This window comes from Temnothorax longispinosus, unplaced genomic scaffold (assembly GCF_030848805.1).
Source record: "Temnothorax longispinosus isolate EJ_2023e unplaced genomic scaffold, Tlon_JGU_v1 HiC_scaffold_322, whole genome shotgun sequence".
NCBI classification, from domain to species: domain Eukaryota; kingdom Metazoa; phylum Arthropoda; class Insecta; order Hymenoptera; family Formicidae; genus Temnothorax; species Temnothorax longispinosus.
This window is the reverse complement of record NW_027270146.1, coordinates 1-12,716: the sequence shown is the minus strand read 5'-3', so window position 1 is coordinate 12,716 and position 12,716 is coordinate 1. Positions and strand designations below refer to the sequence as shown.

Below are 12,716 nucleotides of genomic sequence, written 5' to 3'. Positions count from 1 at the left end.
ATTATATTTTTACACTACTATATATATATATATATAGTATAGTAAAAATATAAGAAAATATATATACAATATATATAATACAATTTACCTAATGCAGTTTTAGTGTTTATCGTAAAAAGGCGTCTTCCTGTTGACAGATTTATATTACATATTGTTACGCCCGCACTGAAACGGCCCTTAACTCCGAGCTGAAGCGAGCGGTTATTCCGCAGAAGTCGCGAAGCGGTCCCTTGACAACGGGACACGTATTGATTGATTATCGCCTGTCAGATTTGTTCTCGAGCCGCGGGATCTTTTGAACGTGTATTCACGCTCTCTGTATCGAGCCTGCTTTAATAAACGTTAATCGAGTTTCCTTTTTAAACGGTGTTTCCTCATTTCCGCGGGTTACGGGAGTGAGTGGGCGTGAGAGTGCGAGCGTGAGAGCCTAGAGTGCTTCGCGACGAGCGCAAGTACAATATATTCTTTTCCACTTTTAACGGTATTCTTTTTTAGACAATTTTTACATTGTACTTCAAAAATTGATGCTGCTCCTTTTACTATTTCCGTCGTAATATCCTCAAAATGCAAACGTTCTTTACAAAATGAGCAGTGCATGTTCTTCGCTATGTGGTCAATGTCGATTATTCGATGTCCTTGAACAATTTGAATCGCCGAGGATTCAGATTCTTCAATATTTTTTTCAAGTTTTTTCCTCTTTTTGTTATTTTTAGTCCTAATTTCCATATATTATATTTTTTTTCACTCACGTACATTCCTTTCCATTTGTATTGTTTATCAGTCATTTTTAATTAAGGTTAATTAACGCTTGACAGAAGCAGCAGCACGCACTATACACGCGGCAAACAATCGGGGCGAGCAATGTCAATTCACTTCCACTACTTCAAACGCTAGTACGCTGTTGCCAAATTGTTGTTGGAACCCCCGCGTCCCACTACTCCCCCCGATGAAGCACCCGAACCTCCTTAATTAATATATTCTTATATTTTTTTTATCTGTTATATAATTATCAAGCGGTTTCTAGTAAGCGGTTTAAATAAAACACGCTCGCACAATCAACATCATGGCAAATATTTGCCGCAAAGAACAAAGGCTCCGATACGGAGTGTACCCGCACTGTTCTTACTTATAATATGGATTAAAAAATAATAATAATTTGTCACAAAATGGCGAACTCTTGAAAAAAACGTTTCAAAAATTGGTGAAAAAGTGACTTGTTTTTTAACGTCACAAAAAAAAAACAAATTAAGAAAAAATAACTTTATCCGCCAGTGATTAAAATATCAATGTTAGTTTATTGCTCGACTAACTGGCAATAAGAGTACAAAGGCTGCACAACGTTTCGGCCCACGGTTAGGGCCCTTTTCAAGTGTGATCTAAAATTTATAAACAACAATATGCAATACAAAATATAAAATATAATAAGCGGACTGAAATTAATGATCGTTGTGTTCGAGAGTAATACCTATTCGTCTAACCGACTCGTCATAAGAAATCAACGGACATGCCTGTGATCACGAGAATGTTCCAGCATAATCATATATAGCATGCAGCTGTGAACAATTATTCATAAAGCAACAATATGTGAAAGGATTGTGCAAAATTCAAGCGAGACTCATCACGTGTCCAATGTGTAAAAATTCAATTTGCGTGTTAAAGATCTTCGTTGCGACATGTTGTGCGTATGTAAGAAGACTGTGGACAGACAAAGAAGGAGCCGAGGCATCAGGGAGGTATAGGGGGGGGGGGGATTATAAACATTAAACAGACGTAATGACACCGTCATATACTGAGTTTAAATTCTCTGTGTCTTTCTTAAGGTTAATATATAGTGTTATTATTGTGCTTTTTTATGAAGAACATTTCGGCAATCTCTCGCATTTTCATGTTGCATTCTTTATGTAGAATTTTAGGATCTGACCACTTGAAATTGTGGTCATTATGTATACGATGCTTACTCATGACTGAGAGATTACTGTCATGTTTCTTAATATCGTTGCAGTGTTCCTTAATTCTAGTTTCCAAATGTCTCTTCGTCTGTCCTATGTAAGAAGCCTCGCAATTCTCACAATCTATCTGATACACCACGTTCGTCTCTTTGCTCGTCGTAAGTCTATCCTTACCCCTCTTGATGACAGCACTAAGTTTTTTAGGTATTTTATACAGGACCTCGAACCAACCTTTTCCAGGGTACGTCTTATGCTCTCACTTAATCCTTTAATAAAGGGGATCGCTATACAATTACGTGCGTCAAATGAATTGTTTCGACCACTATAGCTATTATTAGTGTCTGTTCTATTTTTTAATTGTCGCAACCTGTTTTTAATGTGCTTATTAACCAACTTAATCGGAAAGCAATTATTTGTAAGGATATCTTTTACAATATTAATGTTTGTGTGGTGGAAGCGGTCATCCGACAGCAAAATTGCGTGGTCCACCAAGTTAATTATCGTATTGATTTTGTATTTACGCGGATGGTTAGAGAAATAATTGATGTATCTCTTCGAGAAAGTTGGTTTTCTATACCAATTCGTAATTAACTTATCCTCATCTCTTATAACTAAAGTGTCCAAAAACGGTATCGAGCTGTTAGCTTCTGTTTCGAAGGTGAACTGTAACCGAGGATGATAATTATTAAAAACGTCAAGTACAGCGTTTATATAGCAGATTTCGGCACTATCATGAAACGTCATCCACATAGCGAAGGAAGATCCGAACCTTAAAATCCAACAGACTTAAGCATTGCGTTTCCAAATCATCCATAACCATATCCGCTAGTATGGGCGAAAGAGGAGAACCCATAGGACTACCACAGATTTGCTCGTAGAATTGACCATCGAAACAGAAGCTAGTGGACTGTAGAATTAATTCAATATAGCGTGGAGAAACTGCGGCAAATTAAATTCCGTACGTTGGGAAATGTAGTGCCACCGCTTTCTGACAGCTTCAAGTACGAGCTCTTTAGGAATGTTGGTGAATAATGCTGTGACATTAAGAGACATCAAGACTCGTCAGACTTAATATTACAATGATACGCAATGGAAATCCCGTTTTGTGTATCTTAGGTAAGCCGTAACAGCGAGGGAGATTTCCATTCGTGCAATTGAGACGCTTAAAAATCTGATAATCAATGATGTCATTATGGTGCCAAGACTTTACGAGTTAGTTAAGTTTGGTCGTTATTTGCTTAATCGGATCTTTCTTTATCTTTTTATATGTTGATGTATCGTTTAATAATTCCGTCATGCGGTTAATGTATCGGACTTGTCCATATAACCGTTACTTGTCCCTTGTCGGCTTTGGTGACAAAAACATCATCATTATCATGTAAAAATTTTTTGCATTTCGTGAACTCACTCAGGATGTGTCGGTCGATATAGCAGAAATGTTTGCTCTTATTTAAGAAGAGTTGAAGAGAATTAGCTATTGTGCCCCTTATTTCCTTAATAGCATTCGGAGGAATCTTGTAGCTACTAATCTCAATATTCTTAATAGTTTCCAAAACTACACTGTAACGATCTCCTTTACATAGACGAGAGACAGGCAAAGCAAAATTGTCCCCTAACAATAAGCTTAAAATATTTTTTACCGAATCCGGTATTGGTTTATTGGTGGTGTTGACTAACCATTTCTCATTGTTAGTATTAAAAAATGAGCAGCAAGTATCCTGTCTCTCGATTATTCGATGAAACTTATTGACCAGTTTAATTCTAACCGATTCATTATGCTTGAAGATTTTCTTTTTGTTAAGCTTAAAAAAATTATTTACCAACATTTCCGGTAGACGCAATAACAATTCCTCTTCAATCTCCTTAATCCTGACACCTAACACGTTCAAATATTCGTGAATGTCGCTAATCTCAAAATTTAGTATTGCTCTCTGATACCGCAATTTAGATCTTTCAAATTTATACGTGATGTTGGAGTTGTTAAAACGTGTGTTAGATCTAAAATGTTTAATGTGTGGGGTAATATATCCCGCCTTCTGCATCTCAGTAAAATATACGTTGTTGAGTTAAGGTGCCGATCCTCTTTTTCGTGCTGATCCAAGATTTTAAAAGCATCGTGTTGTCAATTCCAAATTCCTCCGTGATCGTCCGGAAAAATCTTCCATGCGTCGTAAACACCATTATGTACGTCGAAGGTGTGTAGAAATAAAGAAAAATAACTTTATTCACCAGTGATTAAAATATCAATGTTAGTTTATTGCTCGACTAACTGGCAATAAGAATACAAAGACTGCACAACGTTTCGGCCCACGGTTAGGGCCCTTTTCAAGTGTGATCTAAAATTATAAACAACAATATGCAATACAAAATATAAAATATAATAAGCGGACTGAAATTAATGATCGTTGTGTTCGAGAGCAATACCTATTCGTTTAACCGACTCGTCATAAGAAATAAACAGACATGCCTGTGATCACGAGAATGTTCCAGCATAATCATATATAGCAGCTGTGAACAATTATTCATAAAGCAACAAAATATGTGAAAGCCGTGAAAAGAGTGTGCAAAATTCAAGCGAGACTCACGTGTCCAATGTGTAAAAATTCAATTTGCGTGTTAAAGATCTCCGTTGCGACATGTTGTGCGTATGTAAGGAGACTGTGGACAGACAAAGAAGGAACCGAGGCATCAGGGAAGTATAGGGGGGGGGGGGGATTATAAATTCTCTGTGTCTTTTTAAGATTAATAGTGTTATTATTGTGCTTTTTATTAAAAAACAAATTATTAACTAAAGATAATCTAATTATAAGCCTTCACAAAAATTTTCAAATGTATTCGTTAAAAATTTACTGAGTTATGAATACGCTCAGTTTAAAAGAATCGTGTTTTGAGAAAAACGTATTTAAAGTTTTAAAACGAATTATTTATGTTATAACGTTGGAATTTTTAACTTAGCGCATCTACTCCAGGACATAAAATAAGTCTCTCAAATTAATATGTTCAGCATCCTCCTGTGCATTTAAAGTTGTCTCCGTTGAAGTCTATAGCGTCACGCGTCGCTGCTTTTGCTTTTCGTTCAGTAGCGTAAATACGAAGCGCGTTCTGCTTGTTCGGCTGCTTGTTGTCCAAATTTTACCTTTAGAATACTTTCTAATACTTTCAATAATCGAGTGTACACCCTTCGTTACTGGGTTATAGCTAAATAAGACGTCAGTTCAGCGATTTTAGCTTCGCTTGAAGTGTTTATCGGAACATATTTTCAAACAAAAGCGTTAAAACTCATTATTTTTTGAGTGAAACCAATAAGTATCTTTTTAATAGTGAAACACAATAAATAGCCCCGTGCGACTGTTCGAGTAAACCGCGGAGAAAGAGCTCAGATTGGAGTGTAGCTACTTTAACAACATTATAGATAAATAAATAAATAAATGTTGTAAATAAGGCGAGGATCATTGCACCCAAGCTCGTACGTCAAGTACTCGTGGAAAATAGACGGACAGCCGCTTGCTCCCAGTCCGCGAAGGCATCAGGTCGAGGGCGATCTTTATATCACTAGGGTCAATCGAATCTTGGACAACGGAAACTTCGTTTGCATGGCCACACACGAGGAAACCGGCTATTCGATCAAGAGCTTGCCCGCCAAAATCGACGTTCAATGGGTCAGCGAGGCGAGCGTGCAGCTGCAACAGCCGAAATTACCGTCCGCGATCCGCGTGGACAGCTAGGTCGAGCTACGATGTCACGTTGATGGTTCCGGCGACATGAAATACGAATTTCACTAAAATACTTCACGGGCATATTTTTATGACCCAAAACATTAGGGAAATACAAAAAAAATTTTACACTGGTTTCTCTTTTTAATGAGCGTTACCGTCACGCTGCTTCCATATTTTGTGTTATAACTTTGTCTTGCTTTCTTTAGCCAAGCAAAATAATATATCGTATGTGTGCTGCGACCATATTATTATCATTTTATTATATAATTTGTAAAAATTAAAAAGATTTACTAAGTGGCGGTTGTTTCTAATACTATATATTGATACGGTACTTGCCGCCCAAAGACATAGCGGACTCTGAAAAGTCAGCTGAAAAAGATCAAAGGTGCCGACGTGCTTTGTCCCTGTTGTATATCCTTATATATTGTACAATGTACTGTGACCGAGTGCCGTGAGAAGCGTAAGTAGTACAGTCTACGGTATGCCGCGCCGGCAGTGGATGCATCCTGGGGCTCGATTCTTGAATTCATCCGAAAAAGAAACGTACATTGTTGGAAAATTTTTGTACTTTTGTGAAAAAATCTGCTGGTTAAAATTTTGTGTAAAGTAATCAACACATACATATTTAACATATATGTCTGCTATGTTAATTAAACTTAACAAATGTAAAATGTAAAATTATTAAAATAATTTAGAAAATATGTTGAAGTAACACAATTTAAACGTATTTATTAAATGTGTTAAAATTTACAGAAAAAGAGTGTTGATTTACTCTATAACAGAAATGGGGATGACTGCGCGTATGATTTCGATGTGCCGTAAGTCTCGACGCGTCTCAACGTGTAAAAGAATTGTTAGATTTCTAAAGATTGCGCTATAGTCATTGGCTCCTGCCACACTCGCAACACTCGTGGAATCATTCCTTGTTGTTTGTCAAATGTTAAATAAGGACGAAATGATGCTCGTTGATGAGCGTTGTGAGCGATAAGTGGAACGCAGCCTAGTGGACAATGACGATCTTCTGACCCTGACGCTTCCTTATTAACTGTATTTGTCTATAACAGGTACATATTTAAAGTGTTCAAAAATCTGTAATGATATCTTCTTGATAGCTATAACACTGCATGAAATAGTTATCATGGAACTAATCACACGCAACTACATCCACTTATAGTACTTATACCATAAACCGCTTCAATCATAAAGTTGTGAAATGAACATATTGTAATTAATTTTGTGGTTTTTATTTTATTATTACTTTATATTATACATCATTAAGAAGTGAAAATAGTTATGTTACAAAAAGACTTTATTTGGACAACTTTTAGGCTGGCGTCCAATGTAGTGGATTACGCGGAGGCGGAACGAACGTATCACCGCAATCACGGGATCGTTCTGATAGGACCCTTTCAAAGATTCCGTCGAAACGGTTCCGTGATTGGTGATACGCTCGTTCCGCTTCCGCGTAATCTACTCCATATGGGACTTCACCCTAAGACGTCTTATTAACGTTCATTATTAACCGCCGGCGCCGACGTCATAGACCAAAAATAAATAAAAAATAGACGTCATTATGTCGTCTTCTGAAGTCACTTTGCTACTTAGGATATAGAGTATTATCTCAATATAGAACCCGACGAATAATTGTATAGCAAAATACTAGAATAAACAGAATTCCGCCAAGAGAGATTTAATATTAAATGAAATACAAGGAATTCGATTGCAAGACCGCGTAAATAGATTAGAAACGTTAAATTATGATTGTCACAAAAATCAAGTACGGTGAACATAATAACAGCCTGTTAGATATCACATATGAACGAACGTCGAACGATATCAGAAATCAAACGGAACGGAAATTTTTTGTCGACACGTATGACATCGAGAACCAACCCGTATCAACCCGAGAAGGTAGGTTTCGTGTATCAATTAGTAAGTAACGTATCACCATCTCTAATAACAGTCGCATTTGAAAAGTTGATTGAGTTATTTTCCTCTGTAAATTTCAGTCGGGGATGACAATTGTTAAAAACAGTTAAAATTTCATCGATTTTTTATTTAGGAATCACAGCAAAAATATCATCGACATAACGATAAAAAACCCGGACCACAAAATTTAATTGTTTCAGACAGAATGTCTCCAAGTCGTCCATTAAAATAAGGATAGAAAAGAGAGGGGACCCCATAGGGCTACCATAAACCTGTTCATAAAATTGTCCGTTAAATTGAAAGCTCGTAGAAGATAAAATGAGGTCAATCGCGTATAAAAATTGTTCTAAATTAAAATCTGTCTTACGGAAAATATGTTTCATCAAGAGAAACCAGCAATTCGTCAGAATTAATCTTGAAATTGCTGATCTCAGTCACGAAGGTCCAGCTATTTTTAATGTGTGACTTAGGTTTCGGTATAGAGTCACGTAGGATGTTGTAGAGGAAACGAGCCACACATTGTAGAGAAGACTATACCCACGCGGAGACAATGATTCGCAGTGGAAAACCGTGTTTATGTATCTTAGATAATCCGTAGCATCTCGGGAGGTTTCCGTTAGTACAATTAAGGCATTTATAAGTACGATCATCGACGATGCCATTAGTGTGCCATGATTTGACCAGTTCGTTAAGTTTGATTGTTATTCGTTTAATTGGGCCATTTTTTAATTTCTTATACGTTGTTTGATCATCAAGCAGCGACGTCATCTGATCAACATGTTTTTTTATTCATGACAACCGTTACTTGGTCCTTGTCAGCTTTCGTAACAAAAATGTCGTCATTGTCGCGTAGATATCTATTACATTTCGTGAACTCACTTAAAATGCGACTATCTAAATAATTCATATGTCTGTCTTTACTTAAAAAATGTAAGGTGTTAGTGATCAAACCACGTGTTACATCAACGGCATCGTCAGCTATTTTGTAACAATATTCGATAGAAGAGCTGGCGAACTAACTGGGTGTTATTGCTAAAATATTATATTACAATAGAACAATAAACAATAATACATACGTTTCGGCCTTGAATGTGGCCTTCTTCATTGTGACATTGGTCGTTACTTAAAGAGTCGTTACATTAGTAAAACTTTCGTACATTAACTGAACATAAGCTAACGGCATTATAATTAATAGAACAATTTATAGAACAATTAATAGAACAATTATGGCTATAACAATTAATTATAAACAATAATAACGCTTTATAACCATATAAAGTACTGACTAATTATGATGTAAAAATTTAAATGAAGCACGATCAAGATCAAGAATTATTGACTGCAATCAAAGGTTTCTAATAATAAAACAAATTTAATTGCAACACGTCATAAAACTTGTATTTTATTGCATATTTAATAAACTTAAATCATTGCTGCAGATGCAGTATATCAATATCTATACTCTCTTCAATTACGAAATTATTTTCGGAGCATTCGCCTTAATTCGCATCTGGATAATTGCATCCCAATGTACGTCCCAATATTGGCTAAAATATATTTGCAAATAATTATTTTCAAATACATATTTTCACAGAAAAATATACATATACTTAAAATCGTTATTTCCATTACTTGCAAATATATTTTGCCCGACACTGCTATACCGATACTACTATGCCACCTCATTAATTGACGAATGCACGCAGACATACTCTTCGCATGAAAATAACGTACAAACATAATCCGAGATATTAACATTATAATTACATTTTTGACACAAAGTACATCGTACTGAAATTTCGTTGTGCTTTATGAAAAAGTCATGCACAGAACTCCTTTTTCGTTTTGGCTAAGGCTTGGGACAGTTGAAACCGACATTTTGCTGGAATGAACGTTACAAAAAATCAGTTCAAACATCTGTTTATGTTAAAGACATTCTTCATCAGTTCCATTCGACTGTTACGAAAGAACTATGATGAACAGACAGTAATAAAAAAAACTCACTTCTTGCTTTCTGTCAGTATAGTCCGGATGTAATCTATTGTCTGAATACTAGACAATAATCCAACGTGAACACAAAAAATCTTGCTGTCACTAATGGCAGGTAACGATAAATAGTCAAATATCTCTTTGCAATACCTACTGCCATACTGTTATATACTGCCGTATTTACGTAAGCATTCGTCATAAAAGCCATAAACTTGCGTTATCTGTCGTGATTCGTGATTTCCTCTTACCAATGTGATTCTGTCAGGACAACGAACCTACGTGACAAGACACAAAATATAAAATTATATGTTAGTAGCAACTCTAGCTGTTTTGAATTTAATTTCTTTTTGACCTGTGCACCTCATACCTTGTCCTCAGCCTCCTTGATAATTTCACACTTTTTAGCTGCTCGATTTGCCAATCCAAGTCGCTGGTCATCACATGGTGCAAAGCTAAACCGATCGAGGTTCCCTGCCGGAGAGCGTAGCCGTTGTTAACAGACAGCGCATAATCAGATCAAGTAAACCCAGAACAGTAATTCTTCAATGAGGGAAAATTTTTCTTGTAATCAGTCTTATGACTCGTCTGATAGCTTGTCCAGATCTATAAAAACAATACAAACAAACTTATTATAATAACATAAAATGTTTACTTAAGTAATGCGCTGTCTGCGTGGTCTTGAATTCGAAGTCAGCGCGGTAAAACTTCTAGCTGGTCTCTAAGATAGCAGACTGGAGAATATATAGAGTTTTTTCTCTCTAATTCTATTATGTTTTCGATCTTTTCTACCCCTATTTCATATACTTTTCGTTTAAATTTGGTTAATTAGTTCTTGAGTTATATATTAAATTAGAAATTGTAAATTTTGTCGATGCCCAGTTTTACTGATTGAGGATTTTTTATATATTAACATATATTTTTTCTAATTTTATTATGTTCTCCGATCTTTCTACCCCTATTTCATATATTTTTCGTTTAAATTTGGTTAATTAGTTCTTGAGTTATATATAATCAAAAAAAATGTACAAATTCTAATTTAATATATAACTCAAGAACTAATTAACCAAATTTAAACGAAAAATATATGAAAAAGGGTAGAAAAGATCGGAGAATATAATAGAATTATAGAAAGAACTCTAATATATATTCTCCAGTCTTTGCTACCTTAGAGACCAGATAGAAGTTTAACGCGCTAGGACTTTGAATTCACGCAGACAGCACATGGTCAGATCAAGTAAACCAGAACAGTAATTCTTCAATGAGGGAAATTTTTCTTGTAATCAGTCTTATCAGTCTTAAATCTATAAAAACAATACAAACAAACTTATTATAACAACATAAAATGTTTATTTCTGTTTAAGATATAGTTTCTTATCTTATTTAACGTAAATATACAAAATAAGTTTTGTTCACATTTTCTGGATGTGATTTTCATACTTTTTTTTAATCATTGATATCTCACATGTAATATTCATATATTCAACGAATATCACACAGCATCACAGAGATTGCCACTTTTCGTATACATAATGCGGCCCAAGATATTCAAGTCTTTCGCTTGATCCCACAAACAGTCCACCTGAAACATGGTCGATCATTAATGTCAAGGAATAAAAAGAAAATTTCAGTAAAGAATTCTTAGTATCAAAATTACCTGTTCTGCAAGTGTCAAGCGATCGCTCCTTATATATTAATTTGACTCGTGGTGCGCTATGATCAATAAAAAAGAGTCTGCGCACAATGAAAGGAATATGGAACAGGGAACAGGGAATAGTCCAATATTTATTAATATATAAAATTCATTAACATATGTAATTTATTAACACAGAATAGACGAACAGAGGAATAGCGCTATTCCTCTGTTCGTTTATTCTGTGTTAATAAATTACATATATATGTTAATAAATTTATATATTAATATTGAACTATTCCCTGTTCCCTGTTCCATATTCCTTTCATTGTGCGCAGACTCTTTTTATTGATCATAGCGCACATCGAGTCAAATTAGATATGAAACATTTTATCTCAAAAGTCAAATGTTACGAAATAAACAAATTTCTCGAGTTTCAAAACGCGGCCTATGTTATCTTTTAAGTACACGATTTATGCAACCACGATCAAGTGACACAGGCAAACTTATAGTTTAACGGCGGGTTAAAGAAACGTAAGGTTTATAAGTGCAGCTCGACTTCAGTACAGTTAAAAAGTTTTTTTGTTTACGCGGAAGAGGGGAAATGCCTCGTGCATTCCTGGGCCCCGGCCACCCAGGATATGTGGGGCTTTGCACCCACTAAAACCCCTCTCCCTAACATTCAGCAAGAAATGGACTACAGTCACGTTGCACGGGGACCAGAGGTATTACATCGTAACAACGGACAGTCCTTACGCCAAGCGCTAGGAAAACACGTAATTAGAAACAAATGACCAACGGAAGGTCGACACCCCGGAATACCCGTCATCCCAGGGGAACGAACCCTAGTCGAGTGGCAAGACTGTGACACCACTCGACCACCTCATCGGAGGTGCCCCATGATATGACCGCGGGCAGTCATATCGTCAAGGGCCCTCCTCATCGGTTGCGGGAGATTCCAGAGGGAGAGACCGATGCCCCGGAAGGGAGACATATACACGACCACGATGTCAGAACGTGTAAGCACTGGAGAGCTGCACTTATAAACCTTACGTTTCTTTAACCCGTTGAATTTCATTTTCTTCAATAGAAAACTTGATCCACTGTTTCATCAATATATATGCATTGACAACTTTGCGAAGACTTCCGAAGCGTTTTCCGGGAACATGAGGCATTTCGTAAGTCGCAGCACTAGTCGTGGCATCTTGCAACACCTGAAACATTACATTCCATTAATATTTTCTTCTGTAAAAAGCAATTCAACGATTGTAAACAACGATTGTAATATTTCCTTTCTATATATAAGCTTAAAAAATGTATAAACGAACTGATCGATACCGTCGATGACGTAAACGGATCCTATATAAGTATCCAATAGCAACCATGTCCCTTGTAAGCTGAAGGATTACATCCCGTGGCACACCCTACCATGTTGTAAGGGTGTATCACTCGTCCTTTTGATTCTTGTATGGCCCGTGGTCGCTCTTTCACTCATTCTAAAAA

At 36.1% G+C, this 12,716-nt stretch overlaps 1 protein-coding gene and 1 long non-coding RNA gene across 4 annotated transcripts; both read right to left on the bottom strand.

The window, feature by feature from the left end:
• Positions 1-1,958: 1,958 nt before the first annotated feature.
• LOC139824320 (uncharacterized) lies at positions 1,959-4,130 on the bottom strand (the record flags this gene model as incomplete). Its single annotated transcript, XM_071796846.1, has 6 exons — positions 4,007-4,130; positions 3,284-3,825; positions 2,912-2,983; positions 2,719-2,856; positions 2,471-2,612; positions 1,959-2,180 (listed from the first exon to the last, which is right to left on the bottom strand). Coding segments are annotated over exons 1-6 (1,240 nt in total), but the record flags the coding sequence as incomplete, so codon positions are not given.
• Positions 4,131-8,522: 4,392 nt separating this feature from the next.
• On the bottom strand, positions 8,523-12,710 carry LOC139824319 (uncharacterized). Of its 3 annotated transcripts, none has more exons than XR_011735078.1 (6): positions 12,552-12,710; positions 12,267-12,427; positions 10,997-11,162; positions 9,951-10,186; positions 9,599-9,858; positions 8,523-9,476 (listed from the first exon to the last, which is right to left on the bottom strand). It is a non-coding gene; the product is annotated as an uncharacterized lncRNA (long non-coding RNA). The 3 variants fall into 3 exon arrangements; XR_011735079.1 differs by having other exon boundaries at positions 11,021-11,162; XR_011735077.1 differs by having other exon boundaries at positions 11,046-11,162.
• Between the last annotated feature and the right edge of the window lie 6 nt (positions 12,711-12,716).